The sequence below is a fragment of the Natrix helvetica genome, assembly GCF_964273705.1.
Source record: "Natrix helvetica genome assembly, chromosome: 1".
Lineage (NCBI taxonomy): Eukaryota > Metazoa > Chordata > Lepidosauria > Squamata > Natricidae > Natrix > Natrix helvetica.
This window is the reverse complement of record NC_138548.1, coordinates 18,186,033-18,210,543: the sequence shown is the minus strand read 5'-3', so window position 1 is coordinate 18,210,543 and position 24,511 is coordinate 18,186,033. Positions and strand designations below refer to the sequence as shown.

General features: G+C 45.1%; 1 protein-coding gene and 1 long non-coding RNA gene across 3 annotated transcripts in view; both read left to right on the top strand.

The window, feature by feature from the left end:
• Positions 1-24,511, top strand: part of LOC309396006 — a 148,553-nt gene that overhangs the window by 36,946 nt on the left and 87,096 nt on the right. The gene's annotated exons all lie outside the window — the stretch shown is intronic.
• The window catches only part of TBXA2R (thromboxane A2 receptor), a 55,969-nt gene that overhangs the window by 24,399 nt on the left and 7,059 nt on the right, over positions 1-24,511 (top strand). For both annotated transcript variants that reach the window (XM_081959844.1, XM_081959845.1), the window contains one exon: positions 21,499-22,462. In XM_081959844.1, coding sequence (XP_081815970.1) covers positions 21,614-22,462 — 849 coding nt within the window. In that variant the 5' untranslated portion in view covers positions 21,499-21,613. The remainder of the gene's footprint in view (positions 1-21,498; positions 22,463-24,511) is intronic.

The following is a 24,511-nucleotide window of genomic DNA, read 5'->3' as shown; positions in this document are numbered from 1 at the left end:
CCAGTGTTGGGGCATTCACAACTCCTGGAGGCAAGCTGTTCCACTGATTAATTGTTCTAACTGTCAGGAAATTACTCCTCAGTTCTAAGTTGCTTCTCTCCTTGATTAGTTTCCACCCATTACTTCTTGTTCTACCCTCAGGTGCCTTGGAGAATAGTTTGACTCCCTCTTCTTTGTGGCAACCCCTGAGATATTGGAACAATGCTCTCATGTCTCCCTAGTCCTTCTTTCTCTTAAGCTGAACATACCCAGTTCCTGCAACCGTTCTTCATATGTTTTAGTCTCCAGTCCCCTAGTCATCTTTGTTGCTCTTCTCTGCACTCTTTCTAGAGTCTCCACATCTTTTTTACATCGTGGCGACCAGAACTGAATGCAGTATTCCAAGTGTGGCCTTACCAAGGCATTATAAAGTGGTATTAACACTTCACGTGATCTTGATTCTATCCCTCTGTTGATGCAGCCTAGGACTGTGTTGGCTTTTTTGGCAGCTGCTGCACACTGCTGGCTCATATTTAGATGGTTGTCCACTAGGACTCCAAGATCCCTTTCACAGTTACTACTACTGAGCAAGGTATCACCTATATTGTACCTGTGCATTCCATTTTTGTTGCCTAAATGTAGAACCTTACTCTTTTCACCATTGAATTTCATTTTATTAGATAGTGCCCAATGTTCAAGTTTGTCAAGATCCTTCTGTATCTTAAGCCTATCTTCTGGAGTGTTGGCTATTCCTGCCAGCTTGGTGTCATCTGCAAATTTGATGAGTTCCCCATTTATTCCCTCATCCAAATCATTGATGAAGATGTTGAAGAGTACTGGGCCTAAAACAGAGCCTTGGGGTACTCCACTGCATACTTCCCTCCATGTAGATGCAGTTCCATTGAGAACTACACGTTGAGTGCGGTTGGTCAGCCAGTTACGAATCCATCTGGTGGTGATGCTGTCTAACCCACATTCTTCTGCTTTATCTAGTAGTAGGTTATGGTCTACCTTATCAAAAGCCTTACTGAAGTCCAAGTAAACTATATCGACGGCATTCCTCTGGTCCACTAATTTTGTCACATTATCAAAGAATGCAATAAGATTAGTCTGGCATGATCTGTTTTTGACAAATCCATGTTGGCTTTTGGCTATTACTTTGTTTGCTTCTAGGTGTTCGCAAATTCGTCGCTTGATTATTTTTTCCAGAATCTTTCCTGGTATTGAGGTCAGGCTGATAGGTCTGTAGTTTCCTGGATCTAATTTTTTCCCTTTTTTGAAGATGGGAACCACATCAGCTCTTTTCCAGTCCTCTGGTAGTTCCCCGGTGTTCCAGGATCTCTGAAAGATATAATTCAGTGGTTCTGAGATCTCGTCTGCTAGTCTGCTCGTCTCGTCATGATAAACTAAGAAAATCCCTCCTGCCATGTTTCCCCGAAAAATACGACATGTCCTGATAATAAGGCCATGCACATTTTTCTGGTGGGCAAAAATATAAGCCCTCCCCTACAAATAAGCCCCCTGGACAACCCTCTACCTCCAGCCAGGCAGAGCGCCGCTCACCAATCTAGCGGTATCCCGAAGGTGCCAAGCCGCGGGAACGGGGGGAGGGGCAAAGGTGAGAGAGGTAAGAGAGCAGCCGCCCAGCAACCCCAAAACAATAAACCTTCCCCTTATAATAAGGCCCAAGCATATTTTGTGTGTAAAAAGAAAATAAGACCCTGTCTTATTTTCGTGGAAACACAGTAGTTAATATCATCCATCCAGTACACTGAGTCACACTGTGGCCAAATATATGTATTTAGGAAGGTCATCAGCCTGAATGAGAAGACAAGATCCCCATTGACTTTCACTTCCCAGGAACCAGAACATAAGCATGAGTCTGGAGATGTCAACAACTTTCAGTTTTTCCAGCCTGACCCTCAATTCCAGAGAATGGGTTAGAACTAAACAGAAATTTACTGACAGTGAGTACAATAAATCAGTGGAATGGTTTACCCACAGTAGTTGTGACTCCTCCATCACGGGAGGTTTTTCAGAAGAAATTGGACAGCCATTTTTCTGGCCTCCTGATTGAACTAGAAGACCCCCAAGGTTCCTTCCAAGCTTGTTATTCTATTGTAACTTTCTGTTGTAACGTTGGACCTTGTTTTTGTCTCTGGCCAGTGGACGAGTGATCTGGGAATAGGGGATTTAACTATCACTCCCCTGTCATGGTCGGATCATTCACTTCTCCGACTTGACTTCCCTGGTGCTACTCCCCGTTGCGGGGAGGCGGAGCCGGAAGGCATTAGATGGTTCCGCCCCAAGCGCCTGATGGAACCAGATAAGTTCCAGACGGAGCTTGGGCCACCTCCTGTAGACCCGACCCGCCCCCGGGTGGAGGACCTGGTAGCCGCATGGAATAGTGCGACTGCAGGGGCCCTTGACCGGGTGGCGCCTTTGCGGCCTCTCCTGCGGCAACGAACCACCCTGGCTCCTTGGTTTACCGAGGAGCTAAGGATGATGAAATGCCACAAGAGACGCCTAGAGAGTCGTTGGAGATCCTCCCGCTCCGAATTTGACCGAGCACAGGCACGAACCTACTTAAGGACGTACCTTGTGGCATTAAGAGCGGCCAAACGTCACCATTGTGCCGCTCTTATTGCGTCTGCAGATAACCGCCCTGCTGCCCTGTTCCGGGTGACCCGCTCCCTCTTGTTTCAGAGGCCGCGGGAAGCCCCTTTACAGGGCAGAGCAGAGGAGTTTGGGAAATATCTGCAGGACAAAGTCGCTCAAATCCGGATGGGATGGGTCCCTTTCAATGGTCCAGTGGAGACGCCCGTGGCGAGTCTTGAGAGACCATTCTGGGAGGAGTTTGACTCGGTTGCCATCGAGGATTTGGACAAGTTACGTGGACGTCTGCAACCTACCACATGTTTATTGGACCCGTGCAACTGCTGGCTTGTACTGGCATCCTGGGAGGTTACACGCGACTGGCTCCTGGGCTTAGTGAACGCTTCGTTGGGCGAGGGGTCTCTGCCGGCCGCCTTGAAAGAGGCGGTTGTGAGACCCCTACTCAAGAAGCCTTCCCTGGACCCAACAGAGCTAGCTAATTATCGTCCAGTCTCCAACCTTCCCTTTTTCGCGAAGGTTGTAGAGAGTGTGGTGGCCCAACAGTTTCCACGTCACTTGGAGGAGAATGATTATCTAGACCCACGCCAGTCCGACTTCCGACCCGGGCATAGCACGGAGACGGCCTTGGTCGCGTTGGTTGATGATCTCTGGAGGGCCAGAGATAGGGGTTGTTCCTCTGTCCTGGTCCTATTAGATCTCTCGGCGGCTTTCAATACCATCGACCATGGTATCCTGTTGCACCGGCTATGGGGGTTGGGAGTCAGGGGCATCGTTTTATGGTGGTTCAGCTCCTACCTCTCCGGCCGGACGCAACGTGTGTTGGCAGGGGAGCAGAGATCGACCCTGAGCCCCCTCACTTGCGGGGTGCCACAGGGGTCGGTTCTCTCTCTCACTCCTGTTCAACACATACATGAAACCGCTGGGCGAGATCATCCGTGGCTTTGGGGTGGGATACCATCTGTATGCTGATGACACTCAGCTGTACATCTCCACCCCAAACCACCCCAACGAGGCCGTCGAAATGATGTCCCGGTGCTTGGAAGCCGTACGGGTCTGGATGGATGACAACCGACTTAAGCTCAACCCCTCCATGACGGAGTGGCTGTGGCTTCCGGCCCCCCGGTTCAACCAGTTGCTTCTATCTCTGGCCATTGGGGGCGAGCAACTGGCCCCCATGGAACGGGCGCGCAATTTGGGCGTCCTCCTAGATGCCCGGCTGTCCATGGATGACCATGTAACAGCCGTGGCAAGGGGGACGTTCCACCAGGTCCGCCTGGTGCGCCAATTGCGCTCCTTATTGGACCGGGATGCCTTGCGCACAGTCACCCATGCGCTAGTGACATCTCGCCTGGACTACTGCAATGCTCTCTACATGGGGCTTCCCTTGAGTTGCACTCGGAGACTACAGTTGGTTCAGAATGCGGCCGCGCGGGTGATTATGGGGAGGACTAGGTTCTCCCATGTAACACCTCTCCTGCGCGAGCTGCACTGGCTTCCTATGGTCTATCGGGTGCGTTTCAAGGTTTTGATCACGATCTTTAAAGCACTCCATGGCATAGGACCTAGTTATTTGCGGGATCGCATCCTGCCCCATACATCCCTACGACCAATCCGCTCACACAGAGAGGGACTTCTCCGGGTGCCGTCCGCTAAACAGTGTCGGGGGGCGACGCCCAGGAGCAGGGCGTTCTCTGTGATGGGCCCAGCCCTGTGGAATGACCTCCCCCTTGACATCAGGATTACTTCCGATCTCCGCTCCTTCCGTGTAAAGCTCAAGACCCACCTCTTTCAATTATCTGGCCTGGCTCAACCGTAGTTTATCCTCCTCCTGACAGTCCTTTTTAAATTGTATTTTATCATGGGATATTTTAATGGCTAATTTTAATTTTCTATTATTATTATTATTAATGTGATATATGTTTTGATTACTACCTCCTCCGTGTATGTATATGTATGTATATGTATGTATATGTATGTCTATATGTATGTATGTATATTTTTATTGTACGCCGCCCCGAGTCCCTTGCGGAGAGGGAGCGGCTAACAAATTAAAAATTTGAATTTGAATTTGAAATGGTCATTAAATGAACTGAGCTGGGCTCCAAGATCACCGCAGACGGGGACTGCAGCCAAGAAATTAAAAGACGCTTGCTCCTGGGGAGGAAAACTATGGCAAATCTAGACAGCATACTAAAAAGCAGAGGCATCACCATGCCAACAAAAGTGCGTATAGTCAAGGCTTTGGTTTTGCCAGTTGCAATGGATGGCTGTGAAGGTTGGACCATAAGAAAGGCTCAGCACCAAAGAATGGAGGCCTTTGAACTGTAGGAAGTTAAAACCCATCCCTCTCCTAGAAAAATGAAATGTCTTAGGAAATATTGAAAAGGCAGAATATTACATTCCCCTGGATCAGAAATGGAGAAATATGTTTTTAGGCAGAAAACAGACTCACTCTCAATAGCCCCCACTTTTCTTAATGGGCCATTAAGAAGCCCAAGCCAATCTATTCTACATAATAGAGTTATCCCCTTTAGCTCCAGAGTGATGGGATTAAGATGATAGTATTAGCCCTTTACCCCATTCACCACATGGCATCTGGAAACTCAAACTTGGACTCAAAACAAAGCCTAGAGAGTTGCCCCTGGCCCCATGTGAGTCTGACAACCAAGCAGAATGCATTTCTTACACAGGAACAGGGGACAGAGAGGTGGGGCTGAACAGAGAGTATAAAGCCAGGAACTTTCAGCCCTTCTCCCTTTCTTCTTCCTCACCCAACATTGAAGCATGTGATCACCTTTTCTGTTCAGGACTCAAGCCATGTGGTCCTGTCCACCCTTAAACCATCTTTCCAAGCAGCCTCTATGTCTCCACTGTCTTTTTTCCCACTTGGAGCTGAACCCAGAAGGACATTTCTTCCAACAGAACTCTGGTGCTGGAGAAGACTCCTGCGAGTCCCTTGGATTGGAAGTCGATCCAACCAGTCAGTCCTAGAGGAGATCAACCCTGACTGCTCTTTAGAGGACAGATCCTGAAGAGGAAACTCAAATACTTTGGCCACCTAATGAGAAGGAGGGACTCACTGGAGAAGAGCCTAATGCTGGGAACGATTGAGGGCAAAAGAAGAAGGAGACGATAGAGAATAAGGTGCCTGGATAGAATCACCGAAGCAGTTGGCATGAGCTGAAATGGACTCTAGAGGATGGTAGAGGACAGGAAGGCCTGAAGGAGCGTTGTCCATGGGTTTGCAATGGGTTGGATATGTCTTCGCAACTAACAACAACAAATGAACTGTTATGAGTCGACTACCTGTGCAAGTTGCAGCCAGCTGCGAAGGTGTCTTTTCATCATCGGATAACCAATTGTTTTTCCAGATCCAACTTTTCTTGATATGATTATGCTCTTCAGATGTGTAAAATAACAACCTATCTCCCAGCCTCTCCTGACTAAGATTGCTGTGGTTCATGGCAAATATAATCCCAATCTATTTGGTGGGATCCATGTTTGCAAAGTTTGGACTAGCCAGGTTTTTTTAAAAGAACTTTTTACAATCTTGGCTTTTAAATCTGCAGAAAGAAGCACAGTGTGAATTCATTTAGCCCATTTAGATGCCTAACCACGATTAATCTAAGAGTTTTGATGTGTCTGCTGCTAATTTGTCCTCTGGCTTCTCATTGTTGATTCCTCCTTCCTTCCCTTATAATATTTCTAGCCCACAGCCTGCAAATAATTGTGTTGGTATATGTATGTTTGTGTACTTGTTTGGTAAATCCTTTCCATTCCTTGGTATTTGTAACCTTTCCCACTTGAGAAACATCTGTGGCATTTCAGAAGCTAAAAGGGCAATGTACTGTTTTAAGATTTCAAGAACAGAGGCATCTTAAAATCCAAACATCAGCCTCGGTTGAATGGGATAATCTGTTTTCTTAGCTGCAAATCCATTCTTTCAACACAATTCTACCCTTTGCATCTGTCTAAATCCAGCCTGACCAAATGAACAAATCATTATCCCTCCCTGGAAATAGCAAAATGTAAAAGTTTTAAATTTTGCATGTAGTAACTTGGCAGGCCACGTCCCCAAACTGGTTCTATTGGCAGTGCCGAATCTTGTTTTTTGCTTTGGCGCATGAACAGAAGCAATTTGTTACATACTGCGTATGTGCACAGAGCGGGCATCTAGCGCATGTACAAAACGCATGCCTGAGCAAACCAGCAGTAACAGAAGCTGGAACCCACCCCTGGTATGCAGGATGTGCTCAATAAAAAAATCAAGATCACGGCTAGCCCAGGATGATACAATTGAACCTCTCTGTCTGTTCTGCCTAGTGGTTAAGACAGCAGGCTGATAGCCAGGAGTTTAATAGTTCTACTTCCGCCTTAGGCGTGAAAAGCAGCTGGGTGACTTTGGGCCAATCACCAGGAGTCTGAGAGTTCTAGTCCCGCCCTAACCAATGAAAGCCAGCTGGTGACTGGTCCAGGCCCTCTCTCTTAGCCCAACCCACCCAGCCTAAGGTTGTTGTTATGGGGACAATAGGAGGAAGGAGGAGTACTGTGTATGTTTCCTGCCTTGAGCTATTCATAAAAATAATAAAGGTGGAATATCAATAAATACATGTGCACATAAGAAGCAGAGCTTTGTTCGCACTGTCACGGCTGCCATTTTGACTTTTTTGACCACATCTTAGAGGATCCTGAAGTAAAAACTTTCACTTGTCTCCAGAATCCACCTGGGGATGATGGCCTACAGCCATCTTCGGAATGGGGGGGGGGGGAGGGAGCTGTGAGGAGAGAGGCCTGGTATCATACCAGTGGTGGGATTCAATTTTTTTTACTACCAGTTCTGTGGGTGTGGCTTGGTGGGTGTAGCTTGACTTGGTGAGCATGGCTTGGTAGGCATGGTAGGGGAAGGTTACTGCAAAATCCCCATTCCCTCCCGATCAGCTGGGACTTGGGAGGCAGAGAATAGATGGGGGCAGAGCCAGTCAGAGGTGGTATTTACTGGTTCTCCGAACTACTCAAAATTTCCGCTACCGGTTCTCCAGAACTAGTCAGAACCTGCTGAAAATCACGTCTGTATCTTACCTGTAAAGCCACACCTCACATAAAGGGGAGGAATATTCATCAAACGTTCTTTGGATGGCCAGATTTTCTTCTACAAGCAAATCCCCCAAGAACATTCAGCACTGTGCATGAGAAACTTTTGAAAAATATGTTGAGAATCTTTTGTCTTCTATAGATGACCTCAGTTGGAGTTCTTAGGAAAAAGCGAGGCCTTTGGTGTTGTACACAAACTTGCGTTTATTTTAAGGTGTCGTACGACATATTGTTGATCCGGGAAAGAAGTGTTGTTTGAAAGAGTGTGTTGCATTCCCACAAGGGTTGTTTATGGGTGCGTCCAGCTGCATTCCCTGGGGGAGGATATGGGGTGGGGGTGGGGGCCAAGCTGACAAAAGAAGGCTGCAAGGTTGCAATGCAACTAGGTTGCAAAACTGGTGGGATTACCCTGTGCAACAACAGCCTGTGGATGCCACCGGAGGAGTGTGGTCATGAGAATATCTGCTCTTAACTATGGAGCTCCTTGTGTGATTTGTGCCAGCCCCTTTTTCTCAGCCCGGCTTAAATCGTGGGCTCGTTAACAGAATAACAGAGTTGGAAAGGACCTTAGAGATCTTCTAGTCCAACCTCCTGCTCAAGCAGGAAAACACAGTTTGTTGATTGGTTGATTATTGATTGTTGAATTGGTTGAGTGTTGATTGTCGAAGGTTTTCAAGACTGCAAACTTTCCAAATTGTCAAAGGCTTTTTCTGGTCTCTCTAGATTGTGGTGTGTTTAAGATGAAATGAGATCAAAAACATTTGCGCGCCAAACCGGCAGTAATGCCAGTAGCAACCCACCCCTGGTGCACTGGTAGCAAGAGGGATTTTTAAAGAATGTATTTATAGGCCTTGAAGGTGTAGATCAGGGGTGTCAAATTCAATTTAATTGAGGGCCGCATTAGGACTGTGATTGACCTTGTGGAGCTGACTGGGCGTGGCCAACTGGGTGGGTGTGACCAACTGGGTGGGCGTGGCCAAATGGGTGGGCGTGGCCAGTTTGATGTCACTTCACAAGCTGCTGTCAAGTTTCCTCTTAGCATTGGGTAGATCGGGCTGAAGCCACAATGGCCTGATCTTTCCTCTTCGCATTGGGTAGACCAGGACGGCCCCACAGGATGGATCTTGACCATATTGCAGGCTGGCTCTGGCCCACAGGCCTTGAGTTTGACACCCCTGGTGTAGATGGTCAGCTACAACCCCTATTAAGTAAGAGAGACACAACTGGATTGATACAATTTTTCTGCCTAGGCAGGGGGTTAGACTAGAAGACCTCCAAGGTCCCTTCCAACTCTACTATTGTATTGCATTGTATTAATTTCTAAATAGCTGGGTTTGCATAATGCTCCAATTTAAGATTAAATGGGGCTGGGCGATCTATGGTAATGGGAAACCATTCCTTATCTAGGCATATTGTGTGAACCAGGTTATTGTATTACATTTGTGCTTACCTAGAACATACTGTGGACATTATGCTTAAATCCAGATTTAAGAATAAGTGCATTTTATAAAATTATCCAACACAAAATTAGCCTAGATCAGTGACGGCTAGCCTTTTTCCCATCGCGTGCCAAAAGCGGGGGGGGGGGGGGGAGCGCAGACGTGCTGACATCCATAATTCTATGCATGCGACCCCTCCCTCCCTCCCTTCCCCACTTTTGGCACACGATGGACCCGGTTTTTGCCCTCCCCAGGCTCCAGAGGGTTTCTAGGAGCCTGGGGAGTGCGAAAACGCCCCCCTCCCCCTGAGGCCCACCAGAGGCTTTAGGAGGCTTCCTGAAGGCTCTGGTGGGCAAAAAACAGCCCTACTGGCAACCTGGAACTTCTGGTTTGCCTGTAGGGCCGTTTTTCGCCCTCCTGAGCCTTCAGGAGCCTCCAGAGGGAGAAAAACGGCCCAACGTGCAACCGGAAATCCATTCCTGAACTTCTGGTTTGCGTGTTGGGTTGATTTTCGCCCTCCAAAGGCTTCAGGGATTTTCCAGAGGATTTTCCAGATTTTCGCCCTCCAGAGGCTTCAGGGATTTTCGCCCTCCAGAGGCTTCTCCTCATGGGCTTAATTAGTACTCCTAATTAGATGATTAACAAATCCCCTCTGCAGCTCCACAGCTTTTGGGCACTGGCACCATGTCTTAAAACCCTGTTGCCAGTGCGGTTGCAATTACGACCAGCTTGGGTGTTTGGGAAAAAAACTTGGCTTCTTTAGAAGAGCTGGACTGTAAGAAAGAACATTAGTTGGGAAATGTTATTTCCTTAAATTTTCCAAATCAATTAGATGCATGCATGATTTGAGGTAGGCTTCGGCTCCAGATGTTTCCATTTCTCTCAGTCTTTTTGAACGGGTGCTTTATCAATGCTCAGAAGCAGCTGCTCAGAAGCAATTGTACATATGAACAAAATAGAGAACAAAAATAATTCTGAGACCATCTTCCTTACGATCCCATCAAAATTGCTTTTATTATCATTTTATTCATACTCAAGGGCATTTTGGAACCAGTTTAGGTGAAAATGGTAGCCACTAGGTATATGGCAGTGATGGAACCCATCGAACTAAAGAATCCCAGTTTATTATTGGTTTGGTTTAGTTTGGTTTGGTTTGATTTCTCTAGCCGTCCATCCAGTGGTGGGATTTAATTTCTATTACTACCAGTTCTGTGGGTGTGGCATGGTGGGCATGGCAGGGGAAGGATACTGTAAAATCTCCATTCCTTCCCCACTCCAGGGGAAGGTTACTGCAAAATCCCCAATCCCTCCTGATCAGAGAATAGATGGGAGCAGGGCCAGTCAGAGGTGCTATTTACCGGTTTTCTGAACTACTCAAAATTTCCGCTACTGGTTCTCCAAAACTAGTCAGAACCTGCTGAATACAATACAATACAATACAATAATACAATAGTAGAGTTGAAAGGTACCTTGGAGGTCTTCTAGTCCAACCCCCTGCCTAGGCAGGAAACCCTATACTGTTTCAGACAGATGGTTATCCAACATCTTCTTAAAAACTTCCAGTGTTGGGGCATTCACAACTTCTGGAGGCAAGTCGTTCCACTGATTAATTGTTCTAACTGTCAGGAAATTTCTCCTCAGTTCTAAGTTGCTTCTCTCCTTGATTAGTTTCCACCCATTGCTTCTTGTTCTACCCTCAGGTGCCTTGGAGAATAGTTTGACTCCCTCTTCTTTGTGGCAACCCCTGAGATATTGGAACACTGCTACCATGTCTCCCCTAGTCCTTCTTTCTCTTAAGCTAAACATACCCAGTTCCTGCAACCGTTCTTCATATGTTTTAGTCTCCAGTCCCCTAATCATCTTTGTTGCTCTTCTCTGCACTCTCTCCAGAGTCTCCACATCTTTTCTACATCGTGGTGACCAGAACTGAATGCAGTATTCCAAGTGTGGCCTTACCAAGGCATTATAAAGTGGTATTAACACTTCACGTGATCTTGATTCTATCCCTCTATTTATGCAGCCTAGAATACCACCTCTGGTATACAGTATCCTGCTTGAACAGGGGGTTGGACTAGAAGACCAAGGTCCCTTCCAGTTCTGTTATTCTGTTCTGCAGTAATGTAACTGAGACGTTACAAGGGCATGGGTGAGAGGACATCCATATGGTCAAACATTGCTACTGTTAGCTGACATTTAAATTTCCAGCATCATTTTATCTGCAGTTTGTTTCAGCTGTATTATATCAATAATCTTTTGCTACTTGTTCAGATTCCCAACACTGATTTCCTTCCAGTCGCAAGTTCCCAGACTGGATTTTTACAGCTTCTGTTTCTTTCTCCCACTCTATTCTATTCCCATATTATGCCTGTGGGAGATTTATGTCTCCGAGGATCACATTTAATCCTAAAGATGATTATTTCTCTAAGGGTAGTTTTTGACATACTTCCTGTATGCATCAGTTACCAGAAAGATGGGAATTCTTTCTTTTTTATGAGATGGATCTATATTTCAAGGTAAACAGGATGCAACTGTTTGTTGACTCTTTTGGGGCAGAGGACCAATTCTCTTGAAGCGAAACATCTTTAAAGAAAAACCAGAAAGTCCAGCTGCCTCTTGAAAAACTACCTTTGGGACAACCATGACCTGGATGACTGAGAATCTCCATAGACATTTAGAATTCAAGAGAACAAACAGCTCAGCATATGTGAAACTATTAGCACTATTCGAGCAAGTGACAGTAAAGTGTCTGAGGTTTGGTGTTGAAAATTAACTATTATTAATTTTGAACATTGAGACTCCTGGAAGAAGGCAAGGCAGCAGTACCGAAGAAAATAAAATAAGCTGAATTGACAGCAGCTCAAAGGCAATCATATCCTTTTACCAGTGCCTTGATAAAGCACACATACAAACAGTATCTTGGTCTACTTAGGTGAGCATGTCCGTGTAAGCGTTGTTAATGGAGGAACTGGAAAAAAATCCAAGGAACAGAGGTTATAACTAGTCATTTGTGGGACTATACCAGGGGTGGTATACACTTATCTTCCCTACCGGTTCGCAAATGTGAGCGCGCTTGCGCAGATCCTTCTGCACATGCATTTTTAGAGGAGAAAAAATGTCCTAAATGGGATGCCATAGAGCCGGGCACGGGGGTGGGGGGGCAGAGCCTGCCGCGATTTCCACTATCGGTTCAGGCGATCCGGTCCGAATCGGTAGAATACCACCTCTGGACTATACATATAGGATTCAGAAGAAGTCAATAGAAATTTCAAGTACATTGATGATGATGATAATAATAATAATAATAATAATAATAATAATAATAATAATAATAATAATAATTTATTAAATTTCTAGACCGCCCCCTCTCCCCAAAGTAGCTTTCAAATTATCTATGGCCACAATTCAACCCAAAATTTCCATTGGTAAGTTAGACAGGTTTTTTTTGAGTGAATTTTACCCTATTTTATGACCATTTTTAGTTACAATTGTTAAGCGAATCACTGCAGTTGATTCACTTAACAGCAGTTAGCTGTTAAGTGAATCTGGCTTCACCTTTGACTTTGCTTATCGGAAGGTTGCCTGCAAAAGATGATCATAGGACTCCAGGACACAGCAACCATCATAAATAAATGCCGATTGCCAAACGTCCAAATTTTGATCACATGGCCACAGGGATGCTGCAACAAGCATAAGCATTGAAAAATCAAGTCCAGTCCAGTCCAGTCCAAACTAGGAATAAAATGGAGGCTGCTATAAGAAAGAAGGTTTATTGGTGAGCAGAACCAACAACAGTGTGTAGTTCTGGGACAGCTGAAAAAAATGGCTGAATGAGTGGATGGATCTTTATAGGTTTCAGGGTTTTTCTGTTTTAGATGCTCCAGGGGGTTGTGCAATGTAAAGAGCTTTTTGTCTTTTACTATTTCAGTGTGAGGCTTAATCCTATTATGTCCTAAAGGTCCTGTCCTGTCCTTCTTAATCCCATCAGCTGGAGCTGAAGGTCTTTTGTTTATGAATAGATTGGCCCAATCTTTCTTTCTTTTTTTTTTTTCAAAAAGTTTTATTGGTTTTTTTAAAACATTTATAAGGAAAAGGGTAAGTGGAATGGTTACAAATTTTGGCAGTTGCAAGTGTGGCAGACGCCCCCTCCCTCCAAACTCATAGGTTACATCTAAATATCAAACATTAATACATAATCATAAAAAATCAGCATATTAATTCTAGAAAAAATAATTTTCAATCAGTTTATATAGTTATGATATATAGTCTAGATATAATTTCATTATTACTTTCGGTCTGTTTATAACATTGTGGTTTTCTTATTCATTTTTGTGATCTGAGCTTTCTTGGTGTTGCCCCTTCACCCCCCGCTGGCAGAGCTCCGGCCCCTCCCGTGTCCTGTGTGACCATTGTGGTATCTTCTGTTTTTTCTAGGTTCGCTTTATTTTTTTCCATAAAGGCCTGTGCCTCTATGGGTGTGTTGATTCTGATTCTTGTCTCCTCCCAGAATATCAGCATACCTTCAGGCATCAACCATCTAAACCACACCCCCTTCTGGTATAGTTTATTCGCCAATTGCGAATAGTTTTTCCTTTTCTCCCTAATTTTTTTGGGAATCTGCTTCAGAATGGTTATCTCCCTGTCATGGTATGTCAGTGTTTGCCCCCTTTGCACACCCAGAATTTCATCTCTTGTGCTTTTCCTAAGGAATTTAATATGAACCTCCCTGGGTACATTGTGTGTTCTGGCATATGCTGAATTCACTCTATAGACCAGATCTATCTCCCATTCCATCTGCTGTTTATCTTTGTGTATGTATTCAGCTAGAATATTAGTCATAATGTCCCTTATGTTTTCCCCATCTGCTTCTATTACATTTTGAAATCTAAGATAAAAGGACATTCTCTCAAACTCTGTTTTCATTTGTTGGATATCAAGTTCTTTGTTCCCCTTCTGTAAAGCCTCTACCCCCCCCCCTCTCGCCTCCGCCACCCCACCCTCCACAAGGTCCAGTCTCTGTGAGTTCTTATAAATTTGAACTTGATTCTCTTTAATTTCATCTTTCATTTCCCTTAGCTGTTTCTTGATTTCCTCCTGGCCCTGTAAAATTTGTTGAAGCATTTGTTGAAGGTCTATCTCTGTAGTCTTAGGTTGCGTCAGTTCTGTTATCTTTGACTGTGTGGCTGGACTGGATGTTGCAGATGTTGGAGCAGAAGTGGCAAAGCCAGGTTTTCCAGGAGGTGGTCTTTTTGGAGACATGGTTTATAAAACAAAGAGATCAGTCAGTGTAGAAACTGGGCAGCTGGAGAAGTAGAGCAGGCAGGCGAGTCCAGAAGGCAGAGGATCCAAACAGGTGGGAGTTTCTTTAGTCACTCTAGCAATAGATGAAAGTTTTTTCTCCAAAGAGTTCAGGAAATAACAATCCACAAGAGATTCCTCTGGGTGACTCGGAGACAAAGACCGGAAGCCTGAATTTTAAAGGTGGAGTCAGGTTTCACAGTTCATGAAGACAACGGAAGTGTGCCATCTTGCCCTGCCAGCTTTGGGCTCAGAGGCATAGAAAAAATTTTAAAAGTTCAAAAAGTTCTCAGGTCATCAATAAGTTCTGGATCTAAGTCCCATGAAAAGCACTTTTACTGGGGTGAGGCATCGTTAGTTGGCTCTCCCTCCTCCTCCTTCCCCAGGGGGCGAGAGCAGAATTTTAACAAGCCGCTTGTCCAAGGGGGGGGGGGGAATCCCCCTCCCCTCTAGCCGCTCCTCAAAGAGTAAATCCGAAAGGTTAACTTTTTAAAATTACTGAAAAGTCTATCAATTCAAAAGTAAGGGGATGAAGAGAGGAAGCATCTCACCGCACCGCCGCTGCTTCCTTCAGTTTTGCATTCTCCGATCGGCATGGGGCGAGACGCAGGCGCGTCCTCCAAAACTGCTCCCCGGTGCCTGGAGCAAAGCGGAAAAGCCCCCACCAGCCGCCGCCGGTGCCAGAGCCTTCCGCGAGCCGCTCCTTCGGCAGGGCGCCTCTTCGGGGCGTCCTGTGCCCCCCCGAAGGCGGGGGAAGCCCACCGAAGAGCGGGAGCGGGCAAAGTCCTTGCCCGTCGCCGTAGCCGCCGGAACCAATCTTTCTTAATGGGCATAAAATATCCCTCTCTAAAGACTTAAGGCATCTGCTGGAGGCTATTAAGAAAGACTGGAGCTGCTTTCTGCCTTTAAGAACATGTTTTCTCTATTTATCCTTTGGGCAAATATTCTATCCCAGTGGTGGGCAACCCGCGGCTCGGGAGCCACATGCGGCTCTTTACACCCTTTAATGCGGCTCTTCTGTGTGCCGGGTGCCCGCTCCCCTCCCTCCTCTCGGGCTTCGGAGGGAAGCTTCTGCAAAAGCCCGGGCGAGTGACAACCAATTTTGGTCCTATGACTGCAGAATGCTGCAAAATACCATAAATGCAGGCCAGTTGTTGAGTGTTTCAAATGTGATTGGAACACTCAACAAGGTGACCACAGTGTGTGTGTGTGTGTGTGTGTGAGTGAGAAAGACAGACAGAGAGAGGAACAGAGAGAGGGAGTGAGGGAGGGAATCAGAGAGAGACTGACAGACAGACACACACAGACAGACAGAGAGAGACAGAGAGGGGGAGGGAGGGAGAGAAAGATAGACAGACAGAGAGACACACACAGAGTGAGTGATTAAGTGAATGAGTGAGAGACAGACACACCCACATACACAGAGTGACAGAGAGAGAGGAAGGGAGGGGAGAGAGACAGAGGGAGAGACAGAGACAGACACACACACACACAGAGTGAGTGAGAGACAGACAGACACACACACACACAGAGTGACAGAGATGGGGGAGGGAGGGAGAGAGAGACAAAGAGCCAGAGAGAGAGAGAGAAAGAAAAAGAAAAAAAGAAAGAAAGTGGGAGAGAGAGATGAAATTAAAAACAACAACATACAAACCTGACTTACTCAAACTATCCAAGGAAATGCAAGGCCAATGTTCACATTAGTGGTTGTGACTTTGTCAGTCAATGTCAGGATGTAATTTTCTCTACATTGTAAGGCAAATTTTAAGGAATTTAACGTTATCGATAAATAATATTGTTCTAAAGTTTTTGTTTTATTAGTTGTGTTATTTGTATCCTCCCGACCTATGTGGATACTTGCATGCAGAATATTCTCAATAAAAACTCATTGAAACTAAAAACAGTGTACCATCCTATGTATTTTCGGTTTTTAAAATGTGGCTCTCAAAGTAAATTTCAATCGTGGTTTTGGCGAGATTTGGCTCAGTTGAAAAAAAAGGTTGCCCACCACTGTTCTATCCAATCTCTTTGAATGTTAAGAATAAAGAATATTTTAATCTAGGGAGGAGGGCATCCTACAGTAAGAAAAAATGGTCATTCCGAGTAACGAAGTAACTTTTTTCATTGCCATTGTAACTCTGGTCACTAAATGAATGGTTGTAAATCAAGTACTACCTGAACTTCAAGAAGGAGACAATGCAAAGTTTCACGTCCAAAAACATTTCTATCTGGGGAATTCTGGAACCATCATTCTCTGAAAAAAAATTGGGGAAAGTGTATTTTAAAAAATGGAGAAAATCCTTCATTTATTCTATTCTTGGCAGTTGCTTTTTTTTGCTGTTAACATGATTTATCTTGTATTCCTTAACTAAAATACCATGGAAAAACGTCTCATGTATCCAAGTCCCCTTGACTGATTCACTTGTGCCATCAAGTTGGTGTCAACTCTTAGTAAACCCATAGTTGGAGCTTCTTCAGGATGATCTATCTCTAATTTGGCTCTTCTCCGCACTTTCTTCTTCTTCTTCATCAGAAATTGAAGGATAAATTTAGATAACTGTCATGTTAAAGAAATGCCTGCTAAGTCTAATTTATATTATTTGGTCATTGACCCCAAGTTCTATCTTGACTATATCCCTTCAGTGCCATTTCTTTTTGTGTGTGTGTCTGTAGCAAATAGCATGATCTAACCGGTGGTGGGATTCAAATAATTTAATAACCAGTTCTCTGTCCTAATGACCGCTTGGGGTGTGTGACAGGCAGCACTTGGCCTCCTGTACACCTCCTGGGAGAAAAAAATAGGCCACCGGGGGGGGGGGGAGAGGCGGAGCCTAATAGGCCTCCCTGCAGCCTTCTAGGAGCAAAAAATGGGCCATGGAGGGGCTGCGCCTACCCCCCCACACACACACACCCTGTTTTGGGCCTAGTAGGCCTCCCTACAGCCTCCTGGGAGCAAAAACGGGCCACATGAGGTCTCCTGGAAGGGGCGGGGCATGCCAGCAATTTAACAACCCGTTCGCCCAAACCAGCCCGAACTGACTGAATCTCACTACTGGATCTAACTGAAAGTATCTGCAGATAGTTCTTGACTTCCATCAACCAGTTAGCAACCTTTTGAAGTTACAACAGACCCCTTCGCAAAAGCTAGTTACAATCCGATTTTGAAATTCCAATGTTGCCTGCCCAGGTGGTCATGGGACTATATTTTGGCTGCTTGGCAACCAGCCAGCATACATAGCCATTTGCAGCATCCCACGGTCTTATGACCACGAATTATGACAGTTTTGCCAGAAACCAGAAACTGTTTATACAACCATGGAATTTGTTTAAAGACTGTCATATAAAGGTCATAAATTCAGGTCCAGTCCACAGGGTGAGTCGCTTTATGGCCAACGCAACTGTATCAGTAATTGCCAGGCTCAATTGAGCAGCCGCAGAAGAAGTCAGACAGCAGCACAACAGGTGTTGAGATGTGGGAGGCCTAGCTGCGGCAGTACTAAGACATCCCCCCAAAATAAGACCTGGTGGCATTGATATACTTTTGAACGGCTAAGTGGAACTAGGTGAAGACAGGCGCTCATCCTGTCATGCTATGCATGGATCTCTAACCTGAGCTGTCGGCTTTCCAGCCAACATGTCCAGTTTCTTAACTTTTGAGTCATCAGGCCAATGGTGTTTGCTGAATGACTACCATGAAAAAAACTGTTCTGACCTAGGCTTCCTGAGACAGTAAAAATTAAACGCTTAGTCCCAAACCCCCTCTTTTTATTTCAATGGCTGTGAATTATGCTCATTCACAGCCCGTAATGAGTCACAAACAGTTTGTAAAGAGTCCGACAGAAGTCTGCCACAGTCTTTCGGGATAAGGCTGAATAGCACCCACCTTTATCTCCCTTGAAATACTGCCAAAGATCTAATTGCCAATTAGTTTTGCAAAGCCAAACAGAGCATAGAGTCAAAAATGGAGCGTCAGAGTTTAAACCGACCAGAACGAACAAAGTTGCTACCTGCAAAACCTCACGTTCGTTTGCTCCTCTTTTATGCCTTATGGGAGGGGCCAATCATCTCCAAGCCTTACTCCCGAGTCACCCCTTTTGTCTTAACTGTTCTTGCTTTCTGGCAGCTCTGCGCATGTTTGCACTGGGAACAGGCTCCCCCTGTTCCTCTGCCTCGCTGATGTCAGACTCTGGAGGCTCCAGAGGTAGCACATAACTCCCAGATGGCCCTGGTCCCCTCTCTACCTCCAACACAGAGCCTTGTCTGAGCCTTCCCCAGACGCCAGGTTCCTCCCCAACCTCCTCACTGTCCGACTCTGCTTCCAGCTCCACAGACTGCCAGCGGACCACAACAAAAACTGGAAAATTACTTCCAGTCACATGGGTGCCTCGACTTACGACTGCAACAATTTATGACCATAATTCTGAGCTTAATTGCTCTTGGTGGACATTTTCAATGTTCTTTGCTTATCCCTTCACCCCTGGCATGATGATTTAGCACAGTGGGACTTGAGAGGGGCCAAGCCGTCTTGCATCATAAGAGAGAAAAAGCACTAGAAAAGAGTTACAATAAACCAAACCACCCATCTCAATCTGTGCGGGATGATTGATGAGAGAAGCTGGAAAGGATTACCTTTTTAAAGTATTTTTAAACAAAGAGCAGAAGGGGGATTATTATCCTGGCCAAATTTTCTCCTAATGTTTTATTAATGTAGCTCAGCTGAAGTCAAGGATGACATCGGCAGCTGGATGTCATTCTTGCATAAGCCTTGTTTTTTTTTTCTCCCCAAGCAATGCAGCATTATAGAAGTCATAAAGTGAACCAATTGTCCTCTAGGAACCGCTTTTACTGAAAACTGGAAGTAAATGATAATTTTTGGCAAAAACATTGTAAAATGTGGTCACGTGACAATGGCAGTAAATGGGGACTGGTTGCTGAGTGTCCAACATGCAGTCACATGAACGGGGGTGGGGGAGGAATGACGGTCGGAACTTCAGAACCAGATTGTAAGTCCCTCTGCGTGTTTGTGGAGGGGGAGAAAGTCCTCCCTAACTTTGAACTAAATGATCAAGTCATAAGCTGAGGACTACCTGTAAAATACTGCAAAAGAACAAGAATGAGGAAATATTAATTTTTCACAGTAGTGAATTAAATTACAGATTTTGTTATCGTGCATTTGAGAAAGAAATCAGCACAACAGTTTTAAAAAATGGTTGAGATAAGTTAGAAGATAATACAGTGGTACCTTGTTACTCAGCTGTTTGAAACTCATCGAATTTGGTACTCAACACATTTTGACATGGAACTTTTGTCCCGGTACTCATCATTTGTTAGGTATTCGACTCACAAGCTAGAACTTGTTGGTGTTGACTGCCTTGTGATTCACCACGTTATTCCTTATGGGAAAAAATGTTTGGTACTCATCATTTTGGCTACTCATTGAGCTTCCCATAATCAATTAATGATGTGTACTGTATTGTACTGTATTGTAGCACTGCAAATATCAATGATTGATGATATAACTTATGTACTCTCAGAAGCAGACATTCCAAATGGGTGAAATTTTTCAAGGGATATGTCCCTTGGTATCCACCAACCTCTCTGTCTTGCTTGATTCATTTTTTAAAAAAATTAAAATAAACACATGGGAACCTGGGAGGCTGTAAAATGAAGTGCCAAGCCGAACTAGACAAATATCCAAAATTAATTCACAACACAGAGCATACTCATTTTGGTAGTGTAGGAAAGTAACTATACATTTCATAATTCTGTTGATAATAATCCTGAGCTACTCTGGTCGGCTTGTTTATAAGATTTCCAGATGATGTATGTGAATGCTTTCAGCAATCTAAATGTATCCTATAAACACTATGAATAAAACTAAATCTCAAAGGTGGAAATTAGGGGGAGTAAACGTTCCAATGCTTGTAAAAGAATACCAGTGTTTGCTCTTTGTTTCCACTCCCTGTAGGTCAGGGGTTTCCTAACCCCCGGGCAACAGCCCATTCTCGGGCCATAGCCAGTTAAAAACTTGGCTGCGGGAGAAATGGTCAAGTGTGCTTGTGTGAAGCTTCATTTGTGTGAGCTTTGAGCGCAAGCACCCTGTGCTCGCACGAGTGGAGCGTCACAAGCGAGCCCAAACCCCTTCCACTCAAGACCCTCCTTTTGCAAGAGCACAAGGGCCTGCCGCTCACACAAGTACGAGTGGGTATGAGCGCAAAGACCCTCTGCTCACATGCAAATGTTCTGACCTAGGCTTCCTGAGAGCATGAAGCAATGACCAAAAATCCTTTAATTAATTGACTGTGAATTCTGCTCATTCACATCCAGCAAAGTCTTTCAAGGGAGGAGTTACAGTCACAGACCTTATCTGGCTTGGAGAGCTGCCAGGCTGATATTTGCAAAACTTGGCAAGGAGTCTCAGAGAGTCACGAACCAATTAAGCGAACTAATTGTCTCCTGCAAACTCCACTCCCCTTTCGCTCCTCTTTTATTTCCTCTGGGAGGGGCCATTCATTGTCTGGCCTTAGTTCCAAGTTGTCCCCTGTTCTTTAGCTGCTCCCTTTGTCTGGCCACTCTGCGTATGCGCACACTGGGAACAGGCTCCAGCTGTTCCTCTGCCTCACTGATGTCTGACTCTGAAGGCAGCTAATAACTGGCATATGGCTCTGGCCCCCTCTCTGCCTCCAACACAGATCCCTCATCAGAGCCTTCCCCAGACTGCAGGACTGGCCCATGTTCCTCCCCAACCTCCTCACTGTCCGAATCTGTTGCCAGCTCTGCTGGCCGCTGGCGGGCCACAAGAGCAAAGCTCCATTTGGAGCTGTGCACGCATGCATCTACCTGCCATTCGCATCCTCCTTTGTGCCAGGCCAGGCTGCCAAGCTGTAGATAGCATAATTAGAATAAATGGTGCAAAATGTTTCAGAACACATGCTTTGTGTCACCATCTACAAAGATCAAAAATGTCTGTCTTTTGCATCTCAGGATTTAGGTGTGTTGCATTGGGGAATCTTGTTTGGTTTTTTTAAAGCATGAAATGCTGACTGATCCTCCTCTTTTTCCTTATCTTCCTCTCAAGTAAACACAGCAGGTTCCTTGCTATCCACAGAATGGAAGGGAGAAAACTTTGGTGGGGCACTATCGCACCTTCAGGAGAAGACCTGTCTTGATGCTACGTCATGGGACTGTGCTGAATGAAGTTGTCGTTGTTCCCTATTGGAAAAATGCCAGAGATGATCCCCTACTTCCCAACTATGGAGTCGGGGAACTCCAGTGCTGCTAGACATCTTGGATCCTGCTTCAGGGGAGTGAATGTCAGCGAGGAACATCTGACATCTCCTTGGTTTGCCACAACATTTGGCCTGATCGGCCTCTTCTCCAACCTCTTTGCCTTGGGCGCTCTGGTCAATTCCTCCAGGAAGATGCAGAGCCCATCCGGTTCTTCCTTCTTAGTCTTCCTCTGCGGCTTGGTGGTGACAGACTTCCTGGGCCTTCTGCTCACTTTCGTCATCGTCATTCCCTACCACTTCCTCCAGTTTGACTGGACGGATGTCGATCCTGGATGCCACCTCTGCAATTTCATGGGCTTCATCATGGTCTTTTTCGGGCAGTGCCCTCTCTTGTTAGGTGCCACCATGGCTGGAGAGCGTTTTGTGGGTATCAACCGACCCTTTTCCCGGTCCGCTGGTATTTCCAAACGCAGGGCCTGGACCTTGGTGGGTGCGGTGTGGGCCTTGGGTTTATTTTTTGGCCTCTTACCTTTCTTTGGCCTAGGGAATTATAGCCTGCAGTACCCCAACTCCTGGTGTTTTCTCACTTTGGTCCATGATGCCCGGAATGTTGTTTTCTGCTTCCTGTTTGCCCTGTTGGGTCTCCTCTCTGTGGGTCTTTCCTTCATCTTCAATACAGTCAGCGTTGTGACCCTTTGCCGAGTCTACCATGACTCTGAATCCGTGCAACGCCGGAGGGACAGCGAGGTGGAAATGGTGGTCCAGCTTTTGATGATCATGGTTATCGCAAGTGTTTGTTGGCTTCCATTGTTGGTGAGTCCTCAAGTGTTAGCCTTTTCCCCCAGAGAAAGCCTCTCTTTTATGGGTAGTCCTCAACTTACAACCATTTGAGCTGTGGTTAGAATGCAGTCCTTCAGGCCCACTGTCAGGAGTTCGATTCTCACTGGCTCAAGGTTGACTCAGCCTTCCATCCTTCTGAGGTCGGTAAAATGAGGACCCAGAATGTTGGGGGCAAGAGGCTGACTCTGTAAACCGCTTAGGGAGAGCTGTAAAGCTGAGGACTACCTGTACTTTGCTTCAACTAAAAAAAATGTTGGCAGCAAATGTATGGTATATTATTTTAAAGAACTTTCTGAAAGTTGTATATAACAATTTGATGTGATGATAGTTATAGGATAGAACTAGTGAGGTTGTTCTCCATCACTTTCCTCTCAATCTCTCAGTTTCTGCCATTTTTATTTTCTAAATAAAACAAGACATTAAATCTTTTGAGGAAAAAAAATAATGCCAGAAACTTTACCATAAAAAAAGAAGTAATATTGGAGGGTGGCTCTTTGTGTTAGAATGTCCAAGCTTCCAAGTTATTTTGATTAAAGCAACTATAATTCCTTAATTAAGGTAAAGGTAAAGGTTTCCCTCGCACACATGTGCTATAGTCGTTCCCGGCTCTAAGGGGTGGTGCTCATCTCCGTTTCAAAGCCGAAGAGCCAGCGCTGTCCGAAGACGTCTCCGTTGTCATGTGGCCAGCATGACTAAATGCCGAAGGCACACGGAACACTGTTACCTTCCCACCAAAGGTGGTTCCTATTTTTCTACTTGCATTTTTTTACATGCTTTCGAACTGCTAGATTGGCAGAAACTGGGACAGGTAACGGCAGCTCACTCTGTTACATGGTGCTAGGGATTCGAACTGCTGAACTGCCAACTTTCTGATCGAGAAACTCAGTGTCTTAGCCACTGAGCCACCACGCCCCTAATTCCTTAATAATACAATACAATACAATACAATACAATACAATACAATACACTAGTAGAGTTGGAAGGGACCTTGGAGGTCTTCTAGTCCAACCCCCTGCCTAGGCAGGAAACCCTATACCATTTCGGAAGGACTAATTAAAATAACCTTTAAAATGAAGACTTTCTAATAAAACTTTGCAAACATTTCAGATCTGAAACACTTGTTTCCTTTTGCCAACAACTGGTAAACTGATTGATTACAACTCACTTTGTTCCCTAATCCACACAGACACACAGTTCTGGATACCAATGGGTTTATAGTATAAAATCTGTCAGTGATGTTTGAGTAGGAGACAGCTTTATTTATTGCCAGCGGCATTGGAAGGAAAACTGACTCTGACTAAACACCCATAATGTCAATGCAATACTTGCCAAAGTTTTATTAAATCTTCTCCAAAAAAGGCCAAGTGGAGGACGGAATCAGACTGTGATTTATCTGGAGCAGGGAGTGGAATTTGGGAGTTATCTCCTGTTAATAGTGAGAGTTGGATGCATATTTATAAATAAGGATGTGGACAAACAGCAGAGATGGATCCCGCTAGTCAGTCTTGTAGAAAGTTATTACCCACCCCTCTCCTAGAAGAATGAAATATTTTAAGAAATATTTTTTAAAAGGCAGAATATTATATTTCCCTAGATGAGAAATGGAGAAACATGCTCTTAGAAAGCAGCCTCCATCTTCTTAATAGCCCTCTGCTGTTGCAGAAAATGACAGGCATTAGACTTCTCAGGATACAGGAAAAGTTTATTTGGCAGCCAGGTTCAGAAACATTAGCCCATGGCTAACGTTGCGAATTTCTGAACGACCTTCATTATCGAAGCAGGCATTCTTATACATTCTCAAGGACAGTGTAACACGGAAACACTTTACTCATTTCTTATTGGTTACCTTGAGGAAAAAGCCTTATAAGGAGATGGGGGTCTTACTTCTCCTTTTGTTACAGGTATGGGCTACGTGCCATTAACGAACTTTAATTGAACCTTGTGGTTTTGGACTTTTGACATAGGGACATTTGCTGGAACATGTTGTGGTTGAAAGCTGATGACATTTCCCTGTCCCTTTAA